Genomic DNA, 27,157 nt, shown 5'->3' on the forward strand with positions numbered 1-27,157 from the left:
GAAAAGGGCCCGGGCACTTTTTGATCACTGAGGGCCCAGCGCGCATATATGTATATATATATATACACACACACTTCTCTCTAATTATCATTAATCCTCCATTTAATCCTTGTAAGGTGTTCATGTTTTTGTTACATAGAAGATATTCTGCCCCAGTGGACCTGGGACTAAAGGAGGGAAAAAAAGCTGCTGTGCACCCTCATGTTCCCTTCATCCTGCTTGTGAAGTTCTGAGTATCTTTGTTTTTGAGGATAAGAGATAGAGAGAGGAGGATAACTAACTTTATTTTCCAGATGATGAGCCCTGACCAGTGAATCTCATTGTGAAAAAAGTATTCATACCATTTTCCTTCAGCAAAACCTGAAAATGGGTCCCACAGACCCAAGCCAGGGATAAGCAAAGCAATATTTCACCAGCACACACAACACTGTATAGAAAAGGAGCACCAGCACCACACACACACTATTGTATGTTCTAAGTCTTACTGAATCAAATTAAACATGTAGTAATAATTTCCTGGGTTCAATTATTTTATTTATTGCTCAAAATTGCTCCAGTCCACAGATACTGTCAGTGAGCTTACTGAATGGAATGTTAACCCCCGCCCCCCAGGCATAAACTGTAATGCAGCTTGAGACTGATCAAAAGAGCCTAAGATAGTGCTTATGTCTGTGTGTTTTTTTCTCGGACATGTCATTTTTTTCACTACAGCAAAACCAAAAAAAATATACCAAATGGGTATTTTTGTGACTGATTTGATGAAGTCAGGATGACAACTTGGTCTCGGTTTCAAACTTTCAGGCAATGGGAAACGAAACGCCGAAGCACCCAATAGCTACACTGCATTGGCTAGCTAGCGGGTGTGTTGAGATGAATTCTAACCTCAATCTCTCCCTGCTGGGTCACGTCTCCTATCTCCGTCTCCTCCTCCCCTGGTTCCCCAGCTGGAACCATCTCCTCCGCCTCCTCCTGTTCATTCTCCACCACCTGTGCGCTCGTTGATGTACCGGCGGCCCCACTGCCCCAACCTGAGGTCCAGCAGCCAGGTTCCGCATCTCCCACGGCCCCACTAACCTAACCTGAGCTCGAGCTTGTGCTTTTAAAAAACATATCGGTGATTTTAGCGCATTTTACCAAGAGAGTCGTCTCTTGGTTTTTGTTTTCTCTTTTCTTTACGTTTGTCATGGTCACTCTTTTGTTTCTACATTTCGCGTCCTCTTTCCACCAGAGCTTTAGCCGAATATAGCCAAGTGAAGTCAGCTAAACTTGGGGTTATAATGATGATGATGACTTGGGTCAAGTGGGCCTGTAGGGAGGGGCGGGCCTTTGACAACGTTAGGCATTCTCATTGGACTAGAGCTCTGTGCGTCAGGAGAAACATCCAATGGGCCCCGACGTGTCATTTTTTTACCGTCGCAGTCAATAAAAAATATAATATATATATGTATATTTTATTTACGGCCCTCGGAGGGCCCGGAGGGCCCAAATCACGGGAGGGCCGTTCGGGATATGCCCGAACGGCCAGATAGCCAGTCCAGCCCTGGTACAGGGTCAGTTTCGACAGGGACAGACACAGACTGCAGCGAGTTGTGCGCTCTGCTGAGAAGGTGATCGGCTGCAGCCTCCCATCTATCCATGACCTGCACGTCTCCAGAACTATGGGGCGAGCAGGTCGGATCACAGCTGACCCTTCTCTATTTGCACCACTCCCCTCGGGAGTTGGACTTATGAACACTTCATAATCACCTCATAACCTGCCCCAGTCACTTTACCATCATTAAAATTGCACTAATGAAGCTGCACTGTTGTTGCTCTGTATATTGGATACTGTGTATTGTTGTACACACCTTGTACATTTTATATTCATATATTTTTATTCTTTATTTTTTATTATTATATCCTATGTTACATGTTTGCACCTAGTGTGAACACTGTTCACTAACAATGGCAATAAAACGAATTCTGATTCTGATTCTGATTCTGAACAAAATCAACCCCAGCAATCAGTACAGCCTGTAAGTATCACATTTTATTTTGTTTTAAATGTGTGTTGTGCCATATTCCTGTTGTAAGAATTGCACGTTAGCTCTGGCTTGTTCATCTAAAGGGAATGAGCTTTCTTTTCAGTCAGTGTATTACTCTATAGCTCTGTTTTCAGTTAGAGCAAGGGCAGCCAATCAAGCAACGGCAACCGAATAGCGCCAGATAAGCTCTGAAACGACGCCAATAAGGGCAAACGACGCATTCTAAACCCAGCATAGTAACATAGCTGTTTCAGAGAGCCTTTTAGGGAGGTTCTGAGCCATTAAGGCTCGTGTATACTTCGCAGCAGTGTGTCGCAGTGAGCTTGTCGCAGACACGACGCAGTTATTTTTGATTTATGCCTTGAAGCGCGGTCTGCGCTATGTTAATCCCACGCCACAACGCAAGAGGGACAATCACGAACAAGCTAGGATTGTGGGTGTTACGGTTACGGAGGTCATTCAACAACAATGGCGACTGGACGAATGCGCACTTTGATTGAGATGCAGCTGATCGATCTAGAAATAGAAGAAATATTGCTACTACTGGAGCTGGCAGAGAGGGAAAGAATCGTCACGGTTAGCACGGTTAGCGTCAGCCGGTTAGCAAACCGGAAATACGCATAGTGTAGAGCGGATGTAGAGTTGACCAATCAGAGGCCTCCTTTGTCTCCTCCCTGCGGCGATGTCCGCGGCACTGTCTGCGGTGAGTTACAATTTTGAGGAGGTGCACCAGAGTGTCTGCGTAGTGTCTGCGTAGGGGGCGGGGGCATGTCTGCGTTAACTGCGACACACACGCAGACGATCTGGTTTCCGACCATAAATCAGGCTTTACAGACCCAACCAATTTTTTTTGGGCTACATATCACATCACAGAACAAGGATTAATGCCCCATTCAACCATTCTCTATCACCTTTAATTAATACTTAATAAAAAAATACTTAATACTGTGCAGTATTCGCTGTATGTTATTTGAAAAAAATGTATTGTTATTGTTACCATATTGTTATAAGCTACTATGCGAGTGCGAGCCACCAATTAAAGCTTGAGGAGCCGCATGTGGCTCGCGAGCTGCGCAATGAGTATCTCTGAGCTAGTCAGTAACAAGCATGTACAGTATATAGTCTCTGTGAAATAACTTGATAGATACATAAATCAAAGTACCTAATGCGCTTTATATAATATATTAGCCAGGTCCGTTCAGAGACCATTGGAGGAGCAGATGCTCAAAGTCAAAAGTGGGCACACAGAGCACGAATTTGAAACACCATACAGAAACGTACCTTACAATATAACTGGTTAAATTGTAGCAACCCATATTCATAAAGGATGTAAGATGGAATCACAACAAGGTTATAAAAGTTATATATCAGATTTAAGGGAGCAGTCGCAACTGTATCTGGTCTCACCCGCACCACCTAAAAAAAATACAGAAAAAAAAAGAAGTCATGAAAAGAACTAAAAGGCCCATCAGCCAGTTCAACGCCAGTTAGTTTGTGACTCTATTCCACTTCAACCCCCAGTTACTCAATCCTTTGGCCAAACCAAATAATTCTGATAGTGCTAAACTCATGCAAATAGGTAAAACTCAACTCACACTCGAAGAGAGACTTCGAAAAGACCACCAAACACCAAAATCTAGTGATTCCCCCCCTCTGATCATAAATCAAATCATAATGATCACAATTTGAATTGAGTGTAGTGGTTTAGATACCCTTATCAAGTCATTATTCTGAATTCATAAAATCCCTGTCTGGCGTTAACAGGGGAAAATTTTCCTGCTGTCCTGGGACAAGTAGCGACACTTGCATCGCAAGCTGTGAACAGGCAAACCAAGCATTATCATAATTCCACAGTGATGTGACCATTTGCTGTCCGGTTGTGACATAGCAATCACATTCACTGAGTCCTACAGCATATCAATCCTTTAGGGACGTAGCTCACGTTCATGAGTTTTGGAAGGTCCCAAGGAGTCGAGTGCGGGTGGAAGTTGACATTCGCTCTGTATCGGGGGCTATCCATCTACTTGAAAGCTGCCAGGCAATCCAAAAGAGAAAAGGGGTCTGCAAGGTAGGGGGAGATGTTCATGGATGTGGGCAGCAAGCCGCATACCCAGCATGAGTGTTCTCCCTGAATGCAACGTGGTGGCTGTCATGGATGGAGGAAACATGTGGGATGAGGATCATCATCATCACAATCGCCATTGCCATCTGCCTGGTATGTGCTGTTGGTGTTGTTCCCATGCTGCAATGGTTGACAACTTTATCTGTAACATAAACAGGAAAAAGAAGCGACAGTATACTTGTGTTCAAACGGCATTGGTGGCTTATGGATGCACTTCTTGTTCTATCCAGTACACCGCGCTCTTCCAGTTCAGCAATGGGCTTCTTCGCTGCCATAGCTGCCCTATTGACAGGGGTTCCTAGGAGCTCAACAGGCCAAGGTGGGATGTTAGCTCAGCTTTCTCGAGTCTCCTCAGATCCCAGGTAAATTTCCCTTCTGAAAATTCCAAACTTGAGTCAAGCTGGAGTAAAACATCCATTCCTAATAGTTCCCAGTACCTTACTCATTTTAGGCTAGCCTTGGTTAGAGTTACACAACCCACAAATGAGTTGGTCTGAAAAAAGAATCGAGTGTTGGAGTCTATTCTGCCTACCCCACTGTCTAAAGTCTGCAATCCCTTCCACCAGTCCTAGTCTGCAAGAAAACCCTGAAGAGATTCCGGATCCTTCTTCTGTTCCCCAAGATTATCATGACCTTCAGAGTCTTGTGTTCAGCAAAGACGAGGTAATTTCCCTTCAACCTCTCAGACCGATTGTGCCATCTTCCTGGGGCCCCCCTACCTTACAGTAGATTGTACAAATTTTCTCACCATGAGAGACTGCCAATAAAGAAATACATTCAAAATTCACTAGCTTCAGGTAATATCCATATCCATCCATCCTCTGTTCCTGTTGGGGCCGGATTGTTCTTTGTTGATCTAAGACCTTGCATTGATTATGCGGTCGACATAAAAAAAACAATCAAAACAAGTATATGTGACCTCTTATCTCCTCTGTCTTTGAACCCATTGAAGGAGCAACTGTCTTCACCAAATTGGATTTACGCAACACTTATAACTTTGTCAGGGTGATAAGTGGAAAACGGCATTGCACTGCCTTTTGGCCTCACTAACGCTCCAGCTGTATAGCTATGTTCCAGGCCCTGGTAAATGATGTTCTGAGAGACCTGTTCGTTGGCGACATTTTTATCTTTTCTAGATCTCCGAAGGAGCATAAGTGCCACGACAGACAGGTACTCCAGAGGCTTTTGGAGGTTACATTATGTCAAAGTCAAGGAATGTGAGTTCCATGTCCCGTCAGTCACGTTCCTTGGTTATGTCGTTGAGGGTGGGCAGATGAAGACTGATCCAGAAAAGATTAAGGCCGTTGCTGACTGGCCAATTCCTTACACCCGCAAACAACTCCAAAGGTTCCTGTGTTTTGCCAATTTCTATTGCCGGTTCATCAGAAACTACAGTCCGGTAGTCTTCCCTTTAACCAAAATCACATCTTTCAACATTCCCTTCAGTTGGTCTCCTGAAGCTGATTTCCCTTCAGACAGTTTAAGGATAGATTAAACTGCAGGAGCAGCCAGTCGTCACCAGATTGTCTCCATCCTCTGCGTGTTTTCTCGATGTTTCCTGGAAGCGAGTATCTGTCCTCTGTTCCTGCTCAGTCTGCTTCCCTCTTGCCAGTTCCCTGGATAATCTCCTGTGAATAACTCATCTCAGCAACCTATCTGCCTGCTCACCCTCCTATGGCTCTAGTAAGACCTCACCACAGCCAGTGCCTTCCCTCAAGGATCCAACTGCCACCTGCAACAGTAAGGAGAAATCCTTTAAATATCTTGCCATATTGGATAATTCTCTAGATTCAACTATAAACACCAAACGGGAAATAACTCACCTCTCCTCTCTCTTGGAGACACATACCTATTGCCTGGACATCCTCCATGATCCTCAGCCTCACCATAAACCATCATTTGAAACATAATTTTTACACAAATCTGCTTCCTTGGTGTTTTACTTTAGAGTCCTCCTCTTTGTGGCTCTACAAGCTGTGACGCATAGGACATTCAGTGGAATTGTTTTGGACATAATTATATTTTCGCACTATTAAGTGTTATTGTATTGATGTTGAAAAATGTAAAAACATGTTCTTAATTGTTTGCTGATTGTCTTGTGAGCTTCATATTAATAGACTTGCAGGGGGTTGTTTCTAGGATGTTCTGTTTGTCTGATGAGGAGCATTCGTGCTTGAAATGTCAATGTAAGTTAGTCATTAAATAAATATTCCTCGGAGCGCTTCTCTTCGTGAAAAAATGTTTTTTATTTTACGACATTGTGCCTATTTTTGTTCAGCACCTCGAGTTCACAACATGGATCTATGTGCTTTTATATTTTATTTTCGTTGCAGTCACTTATAATCATTCAGTCCCACCAAACTTTAGGACTGATTGTACTGATGTTTGGGCTGCTGTCTAAGTCATTATGCTTGTGTTTGTCCTAACCAACAACAGGAGGAAGAAAGACCATGTGGAGAGGCAGCCCAGCTGTGTGGACGATACCCGCATTGATGCTGAAAACATTGTTGAGAAGATTATGCAAAGTCAGAACTTTTCTGACAGCAGCAACAATGAGGGTCTGAGAAGATTTCAGTTAATTTGATTAATTTTTTTTTTTAGCATATTTCTGTTTCACAGCTTTAACTTCCACTCTTAACTCTTGTTTCTCCTCAGACAGCAACTTGAGATTGTTTGTCAGCAAAGATGGGACCACTGCCCTTAGTGGGGCACAGCTTGACAACAGGTAGACTCTTAATATTTGCCTACCTGTATCTTCTTGTCAACATTGTTTTCCTATATGAATGATCATGCAACTTATATTTTTTTTCCTAGAGGAACTCCTGGTATCTTTGAGCCTGTAGTCATTGAGACTCATTGAGAAGTATATCTACACATCTCCAGCCGAATCAACCGTCTGTTTCTGTGATATCTTATGGTCTCTGTATGAACAATACTTTACAAACTTTCCTCCTTTTACTGCGTCATATGCAACTACTGTAATATTAATATTTAGCCTTTTTCATGTATTAAATCAGGTGTTGGGAGCTGTGTAAGACATGATTATTGAATTTTCACAAATAGTAACTCCCAACAAAGATATAATTACGTTTAGGTTTAATTTCATATGTCTTGCAAGTATGATTTAGTCTAAGGTGTTTCTATTTATTGAGTAGATTTTCTGCATGTCTTTTATTTCAATTCAGTTTATTTATAGAGCGCCAAATTACAACAAATGTAATCTCAAAGTACTTAAATTATATAGTCCAATTCAAGCCAATTGGAGTTCATTCATTGTAGTCATAATTCATTTCAAAATAATCCAATTCATTCATATAGAGCCAATTCGAATACAATTTCCTAGCTAAGGAAACCAACAGATTGCACCAAAACTTGTCTTCAGTCCAATCTCCCGTCCGTTCTGAGGCGACTGTGGAAAGGAATGACTCCCTTTTAACAGGAAGAAACCTCTGGCAGAACCAGACTCAGGAAGGGTGGCCATCTGGAAAGTTTTAGGCCTTGTCTTAAAAGTGGAAAGGGTGTCTGCTTCCCGGACATTTACTGGCAGCTTATTCCACAAGAGAGGGGCCTGATAACTGAAGGCTCTGCCTCCCATTCTACTTTTAGAAACTCTGGCTCAAAAATAACTCCAAAGTTCCTCACTGTAGTACGAGAAGCCAAGAAAATACCATCTAGACTTAAAGTAACTATATAGCTTGACAATTTCTCCCTGAAGCGCTCAGGTCCATTTAGAAGCAGACAGTTCTGAGTCATCCAAGTCTTTATGTCTTTAAGACATGCTTGTAGTCTGACCAACCTATTGGTTTCATCTGGTTTCATAGATAAGTACAGCTGAGTATCATCAGCATAGCAATGGAAATTTATGCCAGGTAATTACATGCCAGGTAATAATGTTACCTAATGGAAGCATGTATAAAGTGAAAAGAATCGGCCCAAGCACAGAACCCTGAGGAACTCCATGACTTACTCTGGTGTGTGAGGAAGATTCTTCATTTACAAGAACAAACTGGAATCTATCAGATAAATATGACTTAAACCAGCCTTGTGCAGTTCCCTTAATCCCAATAACATGTTCTGTAATAAAATACTGTGATCGACCGTATCAATTGCAGCACTGAGATCCAACAGGACAAGCACAGACATAAGTCCGCTGTCAGAGGCTAAGAGGAGATCATTGGTAACTTTCACCAGTGCTGATTCTGTGATATGATGCACTCTGAATCCTGACTGAAACTCTTCAAACAGATTATTTCTATGTAAATGATCCCAAAGTTGAGCTGCAACAATTTTTCCAAGAACTTTAGACATAAAAGGGAGATTGGATATAGGTCTATAATTAGCTAACACTTCCGAATCAAGAGTAGGTTTTTCAAGTAAAGGTTTAATTACAGCAACCTTAAAAGGCTGAGGTTTATCTGTTTTAGAAATCAAATCATCAGCATGAATGTAATAAGAACTGCAGAGCCTCGCAAATTCCAGAGGTAAACAACAGTACACAATCACAGGTATAGAGTATTTCATGCTCCGAATTTATCTTGTTGATGTAATGAAAGGGGCTGCATGGTGGTTTGGTGGTTAGCACCATCACCTCACAGCAAGAGGGGTCCAGGTTCAATTCCCAGCTGGGGCCTTTCTGTGTGGAGTTTGCATGTTTTCCCCATGTATGCGTGGGTTCTGTCCAGGTACTCCGGCTTCCTCCCACCACCCAAAAACACACGTTAGGTTCATTGGTGACTCTAAATTGTCCTTAAAGGGATACGCCACCCCCAGGCGAAATTAAGTGTATCCCCGCATTCCCGAGACATAAATAAGTGTGTGGGAGCGTTTTCCTGGCGACCCAGGCATTGTCCGAATCTCACAGCACTGACCACTGCTTGGTTTCGCGTAATACCTCCACGCTTGCGTCGCCGATCGAAATATTACTCCGCTCAACCTCTGTTTCGAACACAGATGGGACAGCTGTATGTTTCAGTCTTAGCACCATCCTTTGCGAAGCGTGGGTCATTTTTTGGTCATAGTCTTCTGGCTTGAAATGCTCCTCGCAAACACGGTATTGGTTTATTTTTTCCACCGGTGTTCCATCCATCCATCCATTATCTTCCGCTGGTCCGGGGATCGGGTCGCGGGGGCAGCAGCTTGAGCAAAGAGACCCAGACGTCCCTGTCCCCGGCCACTTCCTCCAGCTCTTCTGGGGGGACCCCGAGGCGTTCCCAGGCCAGCCGAGAAACATAGTCTCTCCAACGTGTCCTGGGTCTTCCCCGGGGCCTCTTCCCAGTGGGACGGTCCCGGAACACCTCACCGGGGAGGCGTCCAGGAGGCATCCTAACCAGATGCCCGAGCCACCTCATCTGACTCCTCTCGATGCGGAGGAGCAGCGGTTCTACTCCGAGCCCCTCCCGGATGACCGAGCTTCTCACCCTATGTCTAAGGGAGAGCCCAGACACCCTGCGGAGGAAACTCATTTCGGCCGCTGGTATTCGCGATCTCGTTCTTTCGGTCACTACCCACAGCTCGTGACCATAGGTGAGGGTAGGAACATAGATTGACCGGTAAATCGAGAGCTTCGCCTTCTGGCTCAGCTCCTTCTTCACCATGACGGGCCGGTGCAGAGCCCGCATCACTGCAGACGCCGCACCGATCCGTCTGTCAATCTCCTGCTCCATTCGTCCCTCACTCGTGAACAAGACCCCGAGATACTTGAACTCCTCCACTTGGGGAAGGATCTCATTCCCGACCCAGAGAGAGCATTCCACCCTTTTCCGGCCGAAGACCATGGTCTCGGATTTGGAGGTGCTGATTCTCATCCCAGCCGCTTCACACTCGGCTGCGAACCGCTCCAGTGAGAGCTGAAGGTCACGGCCCAACGACGCCAACAGAACCACATCGTCCGCAAAAAGCAGAGACCCGATTCTGAGGTCGCCAAACCGGACCCCCTCAACACCCTGGCTGCGCCTAGAAATTCTGTCCATAAAAATTATGAACAGAATCGGTGACAAAGGGCAGCCCTGACGGAGTCCAACCCTCACAGGAAACATGTCCGACTTACTGCCGGCAATGCGGACCAAACTCTGACACCGGTCATACAGAGACCGAACAGCCCATATCAAGGAGTCCGGCACTCCATACTCCCGGAGCACCCCCCACAAGAGTCCCCAAGGGACACGGTCGAACGCCTTCTCCAAGTCCACAAAACACATGTAGACCGGTTGGGCAAACTCCCATGCTCCCTCCAGGATCCTGCAGAGGGTATAGAGCTGGTCCACTGTTCCACGGCTAGGACGAAAACCACACTGCACCTCCTGAATCCGAGATTCGACTATCCGGCGGATCCTCCTCTCCAGTACCCCCGAAAAGACCTTACCAGGGAGGCTGAGGAGTGTGATCCCCCTATAGTTGGAACACACCCTCCGGTCCCCCTTTTTAAAGAGGGGGACCACCACCCCGATCTGCCAGTCCAGAGGCACTGCCCCCGATGTCCACGCGATGCTGCAGAGGCGTGTCAACCAAGACAGCCCCACAACATCCAGAGCCTTGAGGAACTCAGGATGGAGCCTCCCCCAGGGCCTTGCCACCGAGGAGTTTTTTGACCACCTCGGCAACCTCAGCCCCAGAAATGGGAGGCCCCACGTCCGAGCTCCCCAACACTGCTTCCTCATCGGAAGGCGTGTCGGTAGGATTGAGGAGGCCCTCGAAGTATTCCCCCCACCGACTCACGACGTCCCTAGTTGAAGTCAGCAGAGCCCCGCCCTCACCATACACGGTGTTGACGGTGCACCGCTTTCCCCCCCTGAGCCACCGGATGGTGGATCAGAATCTCCTCGAGGCCGTCCGGAAGTCGTTCTCCATGGCCTCCCCGAACTCCTCCCAAGCCCGAGTTTTTGCCTCAGCAACCGCCGAGGCTGCGTTCCGCTTGGCCTGTCGGTACCCATCAGCTGCTTCCAGAGTCCCACTGGCCAAAAAGGCCCGATAGGATTCCTTCTTCAGCTTGACGGCCTCCCTCACCACTGGGGTCCACCAGCGGGTTCGGGGATTGCCGCCACGACAGGCACCGACCACCTTACGGCCACAGCTCCGGTCGGCCGCCTCAACAATGGAGGCACGGAACATGGCCCATTCGGGCTCAATGTCCCCCACCTCCCCCGGGACATGGTTGAAGCTCTGCCGGAGGTGGGAGTTGAAACTCCTCCTTACAGGGGATTTCGCCAGCCGTTCCCAACAGACCCTCACAATACGTTTGGGCCTGCCAGGTCTGATCGGCTTCCTCCCCCACCAGCGGAGCCAACTCACCACCAGGGGGTGATCAGTTGACAGCTCCGCCCCTCTCTTCACCCGAGTGTCCAGGACATACGGCCGCAAGTCCGATGATACGACTACAAAGTCGATCATCGAGCTGCGGCCTAGGGTGTCCTGGTGCCAAGTGCACATATGGACACCCTTATGCCTGAACATGGTGTTCATTATGGACAGCCCGTGACGAGCACAGAAGTCCAACAACAAAACACCACTCTGATTCAGATCGGGGGGGCCGTTCCTCCCAATTACGCCCCTCCAGGTCTCACTGTCATTGCCCACGTGAGCATTGAAGTCCCCCAGCAGGACGAGGGAGTCTCCCGGAGGAGCACTCTCTAGTGCCTCCTCCAGGGACTCCAAAAAGGGTGGGTACTCTGAACTGCCGTTCGGTGCATAAGCACAAACAACAGTCAGGACCCGTCCCCCCACACTAAGGCGGAGGGAGGCTACCCTCTCGTCTACCGGGGTGAACCCCAATGTACAGGCGCACAGCCGGAGGGCAATAAGTATGCCCACACCTGCTCTACGCCTCTCACCGCGGGCAACTCCACCAAAGGCAGCCAGCCGAAGTCTTCTTCTTTGCTCATCCTTCGGAATTCTGTGGAACATTGTCGTTTGGTGTCTCTTCTGCATGTTCTCGCAGCCCCTTGCTATGCACGTATTCACCATTTTTCTCAGTGAAATCAAACAACTACCGTAGTAACCACACTGATTCAAACCACACCAATACTCTAGCTAGCTAGCCACGGTTGTCTGGGTTGTCCCTGGCTGCTTCACGCTGGTTTGTTTGAGGAAGTTGGGGGTGGGGATTCCCAATGACGTAGCGGGGAGTGTGCGTCGGCTGTGTTGTCCGCACCGGAAACTAGTTCCCTAACCGACATGAGCAAACCAAGCCTTCCATGTTGATTTACACAGTCATTTGCACTCGATGTGAAAGTACACCACTCACACAGTAATTAGAAGGTAAATCAAGTCAATTAATTCACGTTGGGCGAAATATTTCGATCGGCGACGCAAGCATGGAGGTATTACGTGAAACCATGCAGTGGTCAGTGCTGTGAGATTCGAACAATGCCTGGGTCGCCAGGAAAACGCTCCCACACACTTATTTATGTCTCGGGAATGCGGGGATACACTTAATTTGGCCTGGGGGTGGCGTATCCCTTTAAGAGTGAGTGTGAGCGTGGATGGTTGTGTGTCTTGTTTGTTTCTGTGTGGCCCTGTGATGGACTGGCGACCTGTCCAGGGTGTACCCTGCCTCTTGTCCAGTGGCAGCTGGGATAGACTCCAGCCCCCCCTGCAACCCTAAATTGGATTAAGCGGGTACAGAAAATTGATGGATGGATGTAATAAAGTTAGAATATTGTTTGGTTGAATCTTATATATATATATGAATATTTTATAGGTCTACATTACTGAGGATGGCACTAGTCTTAAACACACTTTTTCCAGTGCTCTGTGCACACATTACTTGAACACCATCTTAAAAACCACTGTATTGTGGGAATTTTAGTGCAACACTGAAACAACAGTGCATTTACGATGGGTCTTGTCAACTTGCACAACGTTGGCTTCTATAATGCATAAGACATCACAGAGCAATGATCAGACTGGGATGACTTTTGTCTCAGTTCATCTCATGGTAGATAAGTGGAAATCGTTATGGATTATAGATAAATGTAATGGCTTGAAGTACATTAGGTTTAGGCTTCCAAAAACCTCAGGTTATATACATTTAGTAGTTACTGAAGACCACAGATGTCACTTGATCACATTTTTGAGGCTTTCAAGTAAATGGGAACTCACTTAATGCAGAAACTCTAGATAGACTAGGTCAAAATAAGCCTGCTGAAGCAGAAGCTTTAAATTGTATTTTTTTTTTTAATGCTATGTGATTGTTGTAGGTGTACTTATTTGACTTTTTTGCACATGAGGAGGACTGTGAGGAGGAACTGTGGAATGGATGAAACTGTATTCTAAAATGAATATGTGGCTTTTGAAAAAGAAATTATTATTTTATTATTATTCTTTTCCATACGCCATTTTTGTGTCTTAACTCTACATGTTGGGAAAAAAAATGCTGTGCATGAGAGACACATCATGCCGTCATGTCGGTGTCCATGTTTATATTCTGCACTCACTTGGTACCTATTCACTAGGATACTTTATTATTATTAAGTGAATAACGTTTTAACCTGTCAAGATTGTGAGCTTTTGTGGTGATGTACTTCCTTTCTTAGGCATAATGGCCCTCATTTATCAAACTTGCGTAAGACGAAAAACATGCGTAGGTCGTGTGTACGTTCTTTTCTGCGCAAAGGTTGGCGTTTATCAAATCCATCGTGAGCGCAGGAAAGATGAAATCGCCACGACAGGTCTGAAGCCGTGTACGCACTTTTCCATTTTGACTTGTGGTGACTGCAATAGCATACATAAACAGCAGCGTCACTAGTGCGTGCCTCATGAGTCGCAACAAATCTCTAGGTTAAAATTACAGACTTATCACTTCAAAGAAGGCCCATGTTTTATTTGACTTCAACATAAATATAAACATAAACGCAAATTAAATAAATTAAACAAGTACAACTCCGTAATTGGAAGAGTGATGGCTCATTATTCAACCGCGCACCCTCACACCGAACGCATACGCGCACGCGTGCCACTGTGGAGAGGTTAGGGCTCCTAAAGGGCAGGTGGATCTGTCTCTCGGCTGCGGGGGGAACCCTTCTATATACGCCCGAAAAGGTATGCAATATTATTATTGCATGCGGGGTTCTCCATACATTGCCCAAAAAAATGGAGTGCCATTTCCAGATGTACATCCAGAGGACCCCGTACCCAGAGATCCCTACCACCAGCCTGCACAGCCAAGAGCGCTCAGGAGGAGAGAGGAATCAGCGATTCTGACTTTTGGTAAGCATTCTGTTATTCAAGGAAAAAAGACGTAGCTCCGATCAGGCCAGCCACCCTCTCCTCCAAGGCACTCAAATCCAAACCTGGATCGGAGCTCCCCCCCCCCCCCTGTTTGTGACATGCTGCGTCGGAGAGCTGCGACCCTCTTTGGTGGCAAATTTCATATTGGACCACTTCTTCCTGATCTTATTGGAGAAAAAGTAAAACATTGTTCAATTTTTGATTTCATTTAATCTGGAGTTTATCACATTTTATTGACCATCACAGTAGGGGAAAATACATACCTCATTCGGTCTGCGATTTACATCGCCAACGCTGTTGACAGCCGTCCCAGCTGTCAACAGCGTTGACAGCGTTTATTTGCCGCCTTTCGTATATCCATGTCGCAAATTCTAGAGGTGCGGCCTCTCAACCCCCTTTTGTAGAAGGCGTGATTAGGATAATTTCAGCCGCCGGATTTATCAACAGCCGCTCGGTCTTACGATGGGATTGGTGTGGTACGCATGTTCTGTAAATCTCACTTGAGCCTCTGCATACGAAGAGTTCTCCGCTCATATCAACGATGCTTTCTACGACGGCTTGATAAATGAGGGCCATTGTGTTTTTGAGCTTTGGCTTTTCTAGCATCAAGTACACACTGATAAGGTGAACTCAGAATGCACACTGGCAGGAGATGTTTAAAATATTTAATTTCTGTAGGCTAATTAGGAAATGTATTTACAGCTGGATAAAATTACTTTAGCAGCAAAATAAGTTGTATACACATTAACTAATTACTCTTACATTGCTAATCCAGTAGACAAAAAGCAATAGTAGTTTTTAGGCAGAAATAGGTTCCTAACCTATTGTTGTGAGGAAGTCCAACATCAGTTGGGTATTTGAGAATGCCCAAGAAAAATATCCAGCTCTTTAACTGTTAGGTGTTAAACTGTAGCACTTGTCAGCCAAAGAGACTGCGAGGTGTTAACTTCCCTGAACTTTTTGGGACCGCACAGATTGTGTACAGTAGGTTTAAAGTTTCTTGTCATAAAAGAGCTGCATGCGACTGCTGTTGACAGCAAGGTGTGTGCGTCGGAAAGCCAAAACACAGAGCAAAAATAGGCTTAAAAGCTCTGTACTCGTAATGACTCTGAAACTTCAAATGAACGATTATGGAAGGTATGTTTGGTAGGTGAATCACTGATTAGTGAAGAGTCAACCGCTGCTGCCACTTTCTCCATCAAAGACAAATATTTCTTTGTCTTTTGGCAAACAGAGCAAATAGTGATATAATATAATACTGTTGACCTGGTGTTGTTGTGGTGAATTGAGTCCCTCAGCTGCAATAGTACAAAGCTTCTGTTGTGCAAGGACAATAGATTTTCACCCTGCAGGACTCATTTGTGTGTTTGTATATATTAATGTCAATACTGTATTCCTGAATGTTCCACTGTATGCATGCAGGTCATGCATTTCTAAATGATATGAAATTACATACTGATGACCTTATATTACCTTATACTGCATATCGATTTTTGTTCTGGTCTATCAAGAACTAGTTAGCAGCAGATAAATAAATTGAGGAATCACTTCTAAATAAATAGTAGATATTGATATAAATCTCCTTACTGTCATTTCTTTATCTTTGATCATTCCATGGCCATAAATGTAGTTCTCTGTAGGCCCAGTCACCCTAAACATATGTAATACATGGTGTGGAGAGATACTGTATCCACTCAGATCCCACAATCTTCTTTGCTTTTGTTTCCACATCAGCAGGCTGGTCTAAAGATTTGTACAGCATTATATGGTGAGATACAACTGAACAGGGATTTGTAAATGTCTGATCAGCATGTGTGACCTGACTCATTTAATTTGGGTTAAGGGTTTGGTAAAGGGAATATTATGCAGAAAATTATTTTTAATATATTTCACAATTATTTTTTTAAATTGTTTTTTAACTAAGTAAAAAGTATATATGTTTGGTAAACAATTTATCTTCGGTACGCTTTTATTTTATTTTTTTAGAGTGGTCTTTTTTTTTAATTGTAACTGATTGTCATTATTTTTACTCTTTGTGTAAAAATGCCAGAAAATTAATAATAAAACATTAAGAGTTTAACATTTATGTCCAATTAATAACTGTATATATATATATATATATATATATATATATATATATATATATATATATACCAAATAAAATGTTAAAACCCCTAATTGTCCTCATAACTCGTAGTGGTATTACTTGTCATGTAGAGTTCAACTCCAAATCAGGAAAATATGTGGCAATATGAAAAACTGGAGAAAAAAACCCCCAAAAGAATCTTCTAACTTTTGTGGATTTGGGGTTGTATGTGTGGCATGGGCTGATTAGCCATAAATGAACATGCCTCTTAAACATTAAATATACTTAGTAGCATTCTAAATAGAATTCATATATTATATTGACAAAATATTGTCTATTTTTTCCCCAGAGTTTTTATTTGGCATCGCATGGTCTTCCAGCCCACACGATACTGTAGTGTCGAGGAAAAGTGACCCTGGGTAACAATTTTTTTTTCAATGTACTACTCCAATGTACTACTGTCTGTATGTGATATAAACGCACTGAAAAGAAGTTGCACCTTTAACCAATAGGGGGAACCAGAGCTCGGCAGATTAATCTTGTCAGTCGGATTGTACACAACGAAGAAGTGTAGCAGGAAACGTCAGCAAATAATACAAGGCTATCCAAAATGGTAAGGGAAATTAACTGACTACAAATTAAAGTTAAAATGAGTGCGGAACAGAAAAGGCAAATTACGAATAGATAGTATAATTTCTTAATTAAGCTGGTCCGGGTGATGCAGAGCGTCTTTAGCAAGCTAATCTTCTGATATGGACAACATTTTATATGAGCTACTACCTTAACATTTAGCGTACACTATAGTGGATTATAATCATGTTTTTTGGGGGTGTCTCTGTTTTAGTTTAGATCCAGTTTAGCACTGTCAGCGAAATTGCAAACTGATGAAAAAGTATTCAACTTTTGATCCATTCATTCATTCATTCATCATCGATGAATACCTTATGTATCGTAAATTACTAAAGATTTATAGCATTGTTTTTTATTTGACGAGGATGTTTTTTGTTGTTGTTGTTGTTTTTTTTAAACATGTTGTGGAACAAGCCTATATTTGCAATTTAGTAAATGAACTTTCGATCTCGAGGTATTTGTTTGGAGTTCGGCGTGGCTTTGCTTAAGGCTACAGGTGGGGAGCACTGAAATCAAATCTCGTACAGACGAACCGGAGTTATTATTTAAGTCGTGCCATTCTTTCAAGGGAGTTTAATCTATTTTGTTGTAGGCTATTTCGAAAGATGTAGGTTCAGCAGAAAATTGGAATCAATTGTTTGGGTTGTAGACCGTATACAATTAGCCTATATCTTAACACACATGGTAAAACACCTTGTGATATTTTCTTATCTTAGTTATCATGTTTTGAGTGGATTTACCAAATTTCCATTCGCATTACATGACGTGCCTCGTGAACTATAGAGGCTCCCTACAGGACCAGTGTTTTGCTGTTAAAGGTGCTAAAATAAGGTAAAAAACAAGTGTGTTTAAGCCTTCTTGTGGCTCTTGTCACATAACTTTAAAATGAAAGGCTTTGCCCTGTCTAAAAATCTGATGCAAAATGTCACAATATAAACCAGAGATTGTATCCACATAAAGGTCAGTTCAGTTAGAAGTACTCCACCCAGCTGTGAGATCTGATGGTTTTCGTGGCTCTGCCTGATTCTCTGCCTAATTTCTTTAGTTTCTATAGTTTCATAAAGACTTTGAAGTTGTTAGAAATAATAATAATAATAAAAAAAGAAGAATATCACGAGTGAGAAAACTGAATGATAACAGTGTGATTAGATACAAAGTAATTCATGATAGAAACCAAAAGTCAAAACTGAGTCTACTTTTATGCAGGTACTACTGTGTTCTTCAGCCATCAACTGATTTTATACAAATGCACAACTATAGTAACCAAAATGAGTATTCCTTTAAGGTATTAATCAATGTATGCTGTCACACACACGTGCACTGTATCAAGTCTTTTGATTGGTGCTTTGGTTGAGTATTCAATATTTAACAGCAGCCATGGCGCCTTGTGCTTAATTGGTGTTTCTTTGTTTTTAGGCTTCTGGAGTGGATCAAGCAGTTGGCATGAGTCTTGTTGTTTTCAGTCTCCTGCTGTTTGCATACTACTCTGTGTGGGTCATTATACTGGTAGGTTATTTTGGTGGCCCTAGAATTGCACTAATGGCGTCAAATGACTTTGCAGGTGTCTCAGATCATCAGTAGTATCTGCTAAAATCTTTTTGCTGTTCATCTAACAACCAAAAGGATACTCTTGCTTGGAGTAACGGTGCATTCAGACCGGACGCACCGCACCGCGTTACTCGCGCGAGTTTTGCTGCGGGTGTAGTTGAATTTACTCGCGCGAGTAAACAACGAGCGAATTTTCGCTCAAGGGGCTATCCATTTCATTCTCTCATCAACCATGGCTGATATAAGTACCATTGCATCCTTGTACCTGCTGCATTCGTCGGAAACGCACACGACGTCGTGTCTGGGTCAGTGGAGCGCCTGTAGTTGGTGTCCTGCCGAGAGATCACGGCACCGATCCTCCCGAGCAGGTCATAAAACTGGGTCCTGGTGAGCCAGAAATAGCGCTGGAAGCGGCCGTCATCCAGATGCAAATCCTGGAGAAGGCGGTGAAATTCTCCGAGCTGAATGCACCTCTGGATGATGTCACTGACCCAGACACGACTCCATTTCAGCTGCGGATTGCCTGTCCATCTGTCTCCACGTCACTGTCGTCCAGAATCTCAACGCTGGTAGGCTGTCGTGACGCGAATATTTCGCCAAAGTTGGATTTTCTGAACTCGCGCGAATTCGTGTCTTGTCATTCGCGCGGCGGTATTCGCCTCATTCGCGCCGCCGGCTCGAATCCGCGTCTATTCGCGTCTTTGCATTGACTTTGTATGTAATCACGTCGCGCGAAAAATTCCGGTCTTAGCGCACCGTTACTGTACATCAGTCCTATCAGTCCTTTTACACAGTCCTTTTTGTCAAAACAAAGTCAAACTCGCTTAAAAGTTTCTCAACCATGATATCTCATTGTCTAAAGTCAGTTTAAATACTCCTGAGTTCCTCAACTGTCATAACAGTATATATTTGTTTGTAACTTGCTGTATTAAAGCTACATTAAATTACGACTCATTTAAAGAAATGGCAGTTCTCTAAGCCCATATGTATGATGGCTTTTTTATTTTTCTCCAGCCTTTTGTAGAAAGTGACCATGCACTGCACAAGTATTTCCTTCCTCGAGAGTACTCTGTCATTCTCCCTGGAATCGCAGCAGTAATACTGCTTCATTGTATAGGTGAGTATGCTGCCTGCATTTCAAAACAAATCATTCAGCTTCATGATTTTCATGGGTACAGATACTTAGTCTGAAGACAAGCACTTTATGCATAATATCTATTTCATGCCATTCAATTATTTCTTTCACAGGGGCTTTCACTGCAGTTGTCATATGGAAGAATCGCAAACCAAAGAAAGTGGACTGATCTAATTATGTCTGTGGCTGCTGTGTATTTCAATTCGTGAAAAAAAACTAGCTTCCTTTTTTTTACTAAATACCACTGATAATGGTGTGTAAGAAGTTGGATTGAAAATAAAGAAAACTTCATAAACTGTATTTTGTATCTTGTATCTATTCTGTTGAGTTGATTCAAGAAAATATCAAATAAATGAGTTCAAATGGAGCTTGCTCGGTCTTTTTATTTATTATTTTTTCTCTGACTCATTAAATGCATTCTTTCTCTTGCTCTGTAATTTTGTCTAAGTAATTCTTGGCAGTCTTTGTCAATCTTCCATTGACTGTTCCCACCATTAGGATATCAGAATAGGCTTTCCACATGCTCTGATTAGGTAGGCTTTTATTTCTACTGAAATAAAAACTTTCTACGAAGAAAATGTTTTACTACACCTGCAAGCACACAAAGTCAAACCAAAACACTGTCTCACTTAAAGCTGCAGTCTGCAACTCTTTTTCAAGCATAATGCCTGGAACTGTCCGGGGATTCTGAAAGTAGCACATTAAATACCCCAATACAAAAAAAAAAAAGAGTTCTCTAGGTCCCCTATATGTCCCGCTAGGTCCCTCCAAAGCCAGCAGGTTTGTTTACAAAATTGCAGACCGGACCGGTAAAAGGTAACCAATCAGGTTACGAGCTGGGCTCTGCTGCCTGTCAATCACCGATTGTGCACGCGCGATACAAGGTAGGCTCGTCCCCACGCTTATTTATCTAGACTATTGAACTTCATTGCGGGCTAGTCTACTTACTGTGTCTTCCATGATCACAAATGACAGGTGAGTTGATGAATGAGGAGTCGTGTACGCGCATCTGGCGTGCACGTAGACGTGCACAAGTTCTCATGTGTTTTGATGGGGCGGGACAGGAAGTTGAATAACTTTTTATTTTTCGGTTAAAAAATAAGAATTTCTTGCATTTTGCGACTACGGAGGTCACCGTTTTCAACTTCAAGCGTTCTGATAGATCATGTAAACTCTTAAAATGCCAAAAATTAGGACTTTACGTATGACAACAACAAATCCTGCAGACTGCAGCTTTAAAGAGAATTTTTAACTGCTTGTTTAAAGGTACAAACGAGACTTAATGTATCAAAATTCATAAGAGCCAGAGTTACACCGGTCTTTTTCCCCACTCCAAGAGGATGAAAATGTTTTATCCGCATATATGATATTTGAGTTATGGAAAATGTTCAATTGAGGCCAATGTGGTAAATTATGGTAACATGGTAGGATAGAAAAATTGTCCATTCATGTGAAGAATGGCTTACCTGACTCCCGCCCTCTGGTATTCGCATACCAAGGGAACGCCCCCACGTGTAGTTGGTGAACGCAGTCAGATGACGTGAGTCAGGTTAAAGAATGGCTGGATCGTCTGTAAATACTGTGACAGACTATAAAGAAAATGATTTTCTTGTAGCATATGAAAGTGTGAATGATGTAGTTTTAAGTTGAAACTAGCATTTTAACAGCAGAATGGATGGAAAATTCAGTCGGTGTTTCTTTCTTCAATGAGTTCTCTCCACAGTCGCCTCAGGCACGCTCAGGACGGGAGATTGGACTGAAAAAGAAAAAAGTTTCAGTGCAATCTGTTGGTTTCCTTAGCTAGGAAATTGTTTTTGAATTGGCTCTATATGAACGAATTGGATTATTTTATGAATAATTATGATTACAATAAATTGAATTCGAATTGGCTTGAATTGGACTTTATTATCTAAGTGCCTTGAGATGACATTTGTTGTATTTAGCGCTATATAAATAAAAATGAATTGAATTGAATTGAATGAAATGTTGAAGCAGGGGTGTGTGTAGTTTCTCACTGGTAGTCTATAACCAAGTCCATATTTTAAGTATAAGATTTCTGGTACTTACGGTTTTATTTGACAGTGGTGAACCCTTGAGATGTTTTTATAATTTGAATTCTGCATGATTATAGTCGAAAACAAATTTGCTTTCTAGAAATCCTAGAAGTAGATAAAAAATATATATTAACATACAAAATTCAGGGGTATCCAAAAACCTAGCCTAACACGGCTTATGCAAATCTATTCCACTTTTCTGACTGTTCAGTTTTAACTTTATCAAAATCAATTCTCAATACAACCTCTTAAACTCCATGAATTTAGAATAATTATTGTACTGCAATATTAACATATGAAATGTCAACTTTTACATTTTTACAACCAATTATTTAATGGCCATAAGCAAATGTAAAATAACTGAAATTGTAAATAATCATGAAAACCTGTAAGTGGTTTTAACATAAAATGCTCACTGCATTTGAATAATGCATGTAAAGAAAGATTCCTGATCACAATACTGACGCCTTGTGGTCGTGCACACCGACAAGGGAGTGATTCACACAACAAGTTTCATAGTCTATAAACTTAGCTGGATAATTGCTTACTTTAACCACAAAATGTAAATAACAAATATATTCATACACAAGTGTTCTTATTTGGCTCTACCATGAAAGAAATACTAAAAATTAACTGTACACTGAAGCTCAACGGCTAACCATTTGGCTAATGTGGCCTTGTACAAGACGTGTATTATAACTCACCAAGAAAATAAAAGCATAAACAATGAACAGATGTCATCAAGGTCTCTCCAACTCTGGCTTGCTGAACTGTTTTTTCTTCTTTCAATTCAAGTTATTTATATAGCGCCAAATTACAACAAATGTCATCTCAAGGCACTTAAATAATTGAATTCAATTCAATTCAACTCTAATTCAAGACAATTGGAGTTCAATTCATTGTAATCATAATCCAATGAAAACCAATTAATTAATTTCAAAATAATCCAATTCATTCATACAGAGCCAATTCAAAAACAATTTCTTAGCTAAGGAAACCAACAGATTGCACCGAGACTTGTCTTCAGTCCAATCTCCCGTCCTGAACGTGCCTGAGGCGACTGTGGAAAGGAACAACTCCCTTTTAACAGGAAGTAACCTCAGAACTCAGGACGAATCGAATAAATAATTAAAATGATGAACCCTAAAAAAAATGTATATCTAAATAACTTTATAAGCTTATAAGCTTATGTATCTAACTCAGATGCAATGACAACACTTCCCATAGCCAGATGGGAAAATTATCTCACCTTCTACCACAGCGCGACATCTGGATAAAAATCTGCAGTAATGTTTTCTCCATGACTAGCAATACAAATCTCATACAGTATAAAACCATTCAGAGATCTCACATCACCCAAAGTAAACTGTTTAAAACGGGATTATCAGACACAGACACATGCCCACAATGCACCTTGGTTAGCACTGATAATTACTTTCATGCCACGTGGACCTGTTCACCTGTTCACTCTTTCTGGACAACAGTAATTGAGAAACTTTCTTCTATTCTGAGCTGCAGAATCCCTCAATCACCATCACTCTGTTAACTCTGTGATCTCACAGAAGTTGACAATCTTCCAATCAAACATAGAAATCCACTCATTTTTCTATCACCAAGAAAACTATTCTTGTAAACTGGAAATCCAAAAAGTCTTTACATATCAGCCACTGGACCAACATTCTCAGAATACATCACACTGGAAAAAAAACACATTCATTCACAATAATAATACATCTGTTTTCAGTGACATCTGGAACCCATTCTTTATTTCAAGATAAACCAATTGCCTGGGTCTGAGGCCACGCACATTCGCACAAACCTACCTAATATGAACAAATAGTTACCATTTTAATGAAGCATACTATAACTTTCTGTTATTATTATATTTAATCTTTTCACTAACAGTATTGCTTTGTTATGATGATGAAGATAGTTGTTGTAGTTATCTATTTTATTATTAGAGATGTTTATTATTATTATTATTATCCAAACCCTCATGCTCTCCCTACCAAGGTGCCATCAGATGTTAAAGTTTTACAGTGTTTTCAATCTGTGTTTTGAATTTTTCTGCATAAGTTTTCTGGATCATTAATATTGTCCTTATTTAGTGCTTTTCAGTGTTTCTCTGGCTGACGACTCTCAGTGTTTCTTTGCCTTCATATACTGGTAAGCAGATATTCATTTACCACAAAGTCAAGGGATGGCTGAGAGAATTAATGGAACCTGGAGAGACAAAGTTGACATGATCTATTAACTGTGTTAATAGACGGCGTTAAAGTGTTAATGCTGATGTTTTCATCCCAGCATCATAGTTGAGGGGAATCCTTTAAAAGACCCCTCCTGGTGTTTGCTGATTGATTTGATTTTAGAGGTGCACAGTATATACACACTGTGTAGGAAGCAATGGAAAGGATAAAACAGCTGATTACTGCCCGAGGAGTGAATTCATATCAGGTTTCAAATCTACCCACTAAACCCAACACCTACTAAATACACTGATCCAAACATATTCTTATAGATAGAAAGAAGAGTGAGCGTCAGGTGCAGAATATGGGAGGATGTGAATGTGATGAATAAAATGTTCTCTGAGAAAATTTGCCAAAAAGGATCCTTCACAATTAGGGCTAACATTCCAAAACTGCTCAGAGGAAAGAAAATTATTCAAAACAACGATGAGGAGAAAAGTGAGAGAATCTAAGCTGATCTGGGCCCTGGGTCAAAGCATGCATGCAAGGTAAGGGTGATCGATAACCAACTAAAGATCTGATGTCTATAACAAGCACGATACTGTGGCACTGCTAAGGGAAAAGTTAGCAGCACAAGGCTAGCCTAAAAAATAAATTGATTAATTGAATAATGAATTTAAATAAATATACAGTACAAATAAATAAAACCTTTTTAAAAAAAAATATACATATATATATATATATATTATTATTTTAATGGCAAATATGCATCACTTGATTTTGTAAGCAGCTCTGATGTCACACTGTTGGTACCCCACAAGGTGTTTATGATTCAGCTGGAGCAGAAAAACTTAAAGGTGATCCTGAACTGTTTGTCGATGGCTCGGCATCACGAAACACAGCCACTAGTAAAAGTTATAGAAAATTTAGTAGTAAGTACTACTATAACTAGTATCAGAATGAAGCAGATTATTGAAATTCTATCTAGACTGTTCTGAGCTGAATTAAGAGAAGGCAGACAATATTAGCCTAAACAGGTTAATCAGTTAGTCATTGAGAAGAAATAGCTCCTTTCTTGATGCTGTGCTGCTTCCAAAATAATATCTAAACACAAACATTTCTGTCCTGCAGCAGACAGCAACACAGGAGGAGAAACTGCAGCGGAAGAGTTTGGCAGAATTAACATACAGACAAGACTAAGTCTCATCAGGGGGTGGATGATACAATAATTAACCACGGTTCATTAAAACTTATCATGTTTTTCCCAAAAATTATATGTGAAAATCTTCTGTTCTGTTTTGTCTTTGTGTTGATGTGTTCTGTAAATAGTTCATGCTTTCCTGCAGATTGGTGAGTATTTTGGTATTGTCCTAACATTGTTCATATCAACTGGCCAGTGAAATCTTAATTGGCCAACCAATGAACACTGGGATTGGACCTGTTAAAAGGAAATTCTTGAAAATAAAATATTGTGAAGATGACATGTGCATTGTTATGCTGCTTGGTTCTCTTTCGTGCTAACATTCATCCACAGGTTAAATGAACTGCATCCGCAGCAGAACTACTATCTGATTCAAAGCGCAGTGACTGACCAGGTGTCCATTTGAAGTTCTGGCAGCCGGGCCTGTCACATCAAGACGATGGTTGAACAATCACAGGACTTTCATCCACCTATGCCCAATGAGGGCCCAAAAGGGCGGCTGGCGACGCTAAGTGCTCCACCCAACTGAGTGAAAAGCTAATTTGAAGAATTCATTCCACCAAGTGGCCTGCCAAACTTTCAACAATATGTAGCCTTCAATCACTGTCAAGAAAATGTGTCTGAATTCTCTGTGGGCAAACACAGGTGAGGCCACAGTGGAAACTGCGGACAAACCCTCTTGGGACCCTTATCTGCAGCCCAAATTTAAACCTTATGGGCCCCACATGGACATGCTGGCTGGGAAGTAGGAGTTTATTGACTTTTGGCACTTCATCATCACCATCATCATAGTTTATTTATAAGAGCACATTTAAAACAACCTCAGTCAACCAAAGTGCTGTACAGAAGCAAAAGCATAATAAAATAATTATAAACACTTCAACAACAAAAACAACTTGGAGAGGTGAATAAATTGTAGTCTCTGATGTCTTTAGTGACATTTATGCGAAATTATAGAAGATTGTTGTCGGTTCCTAAACTTGAATGATTTCCTGGACAATATATTCTCTGAAGATTAATTAATGATCATAAAGTTTGAGGCTTCAGAAATTCTTTGAAATAAGAAAGTCTCTCATGTTAAATATTTCATATCCTGTACCATTTCCAGATAACCAATGGAACTAAGACAGATGAGTGAAATTTGAACATGTTACTATATTTCCGAGTTATATATCTCCACTCACTCAGTCTAACGCGAGAAGGCTAAGAGGATTGTTCAAAGAAATTAACCTGCATCCATTTTAACCTCTTGTAAACATTACTTTGTTTAAACTTTTCAGCAAAACACGGATTATTGGATAGTAAATAGATAGTGGAAAGGATTGCCTTCAATGTAAGTGAACTATATTAAGATATTTTTTGTTATTTTAAAAGTTAAATTATATATTTTTGACATTTTAAATAATGAACACACAAAGTAGTTGTTGTTTTTTTTTTTAATCACATGGCCTATTTTAACATATTTCAACTATATTCAAGTCCCGGTACTGTTGAAAACTTCTTGTGTCATACCGGTGCCCAAATTAGGGCAACCGGTGGAGCGGAATGACTACAGACCAGTGGCTTTGAAATCTCATATCTTGAAGACTTTGGAGAGACATTTTGTTCATCACATGAGATTGCAGGTTGCTGAGGATCTTGATCCCCTCCAGTTTGCCTTCCAGAAAGACCGAACTATTGTTGTATAAGCATAGCAAGTATACTAGCAAGAAGGCTAACAAACGTAAGAGTTATATACCACCATTTAACATAAGCCCTTCATTCATGACATGGATGATGGATACCGTAATCATACAGAGAGAACATAGTTGCATATCTTTATCCTTTGCTCATTTCTCCTCTTCTTCTTTTCTTTTTTTCCTGAATTGGGCACCCGATGGCTTTGACCTTTTTCTGTCCATCTCTGTTTATTTGGCACTCGACAATCAACAGATTTCCCATGATCCC

General features: G+C 41.9%; 2 protein-coding genes across 2 annotated transcripts in view; both read left to right on the forward strand.

Moving 5' to 3' along the window:
• eeig1b (estrogen-induced osteoclastogenesis regulator 1b) overlaps positions 1 to 8,873 on the forward strand; it is a 45,074-nt gene extending 36,201 nt beyond the window's left edge. Inside the window, exons 8-10 of the mRNA XM_075455914.1 lie at positions 6,583 to 6,704; positions 6,802 to 6,871; positions 6,961 to 8,873. Coding sequence (XP_075312029.1) covers positions 6,583 to 6,704; positions 6,802 to 6,871; positions 6,961 to 7,006 — 238 coding nt within the window. The 3' untranslated portion in view covers positions 7,007 to 8,873. The remainder of the gene's footprint in view (positions 1 to 6,582; positions 6,705 to 6,801; positions 6,872 to 6,960) is intronic.
• Positions 8,874 to 16,976: 8,103 nt separating this feature from the next.
• dpm2 (dolichyl-phosphate mannosyltransferase subunit 2, regulatory) lies at positions 16,977 to 20,136 on the forward strand. Its single transcript, XM_075455913.1, has 4 exons — positions 16,977 to 17,069; positions 18,503 to 18,592; positions 19,649 to 19,751; positions 19,883 to 20,136. Exons 1-4 carry the CDS (start codon positions 17,067 to 17,069, stop codon positions 19,936 to 19,938), a joined length of 252 nt encoding a protein of 83 aa, XP_075312028.1. The 5' UTR covers positions 16,977 to 17,066; the 3' UTR covers positions 19,939 to 20,136.
• Positions 20,137 to 27,157: the final 7,021 nt, after the last annotated feature.

Source organism: Odontesthes bonariensis, chromosome 22, assembly GCF_027942865.1.
Source record: "Odontesthes bonariensis isolate fOdoBon6 chromosome 22, fOdoBon6.hap1, whole genome shotgun sequence".
Classification (NCBI taxonomy): Eukaryota; Metazoa; Chordata; class Actinopteri; order Atheriniformes; family Atherinopsidae; genus Odontesthes; species Odontesthes bonariensis.

Bases quoted from the DNA above. Each gene is read 5' to 3' on its own strand.
- dpm2 (XM_075455913.1), top strand. The intron at 18,593-19,648 runs GTAGGTTATTTT...ATTTTTCTCCAG, and splicing joins CTGTGTGGGTCATTATACTG to CCTTTTGTAGAAAGTGACCA. The intron at 19,752-19,882 runs GTGAGTATGCTG...TTTCTTTCACAG, and splicing joins AATACTGCTTCATTGTATAG to GGGCTTTCACTGCAGTTGTC.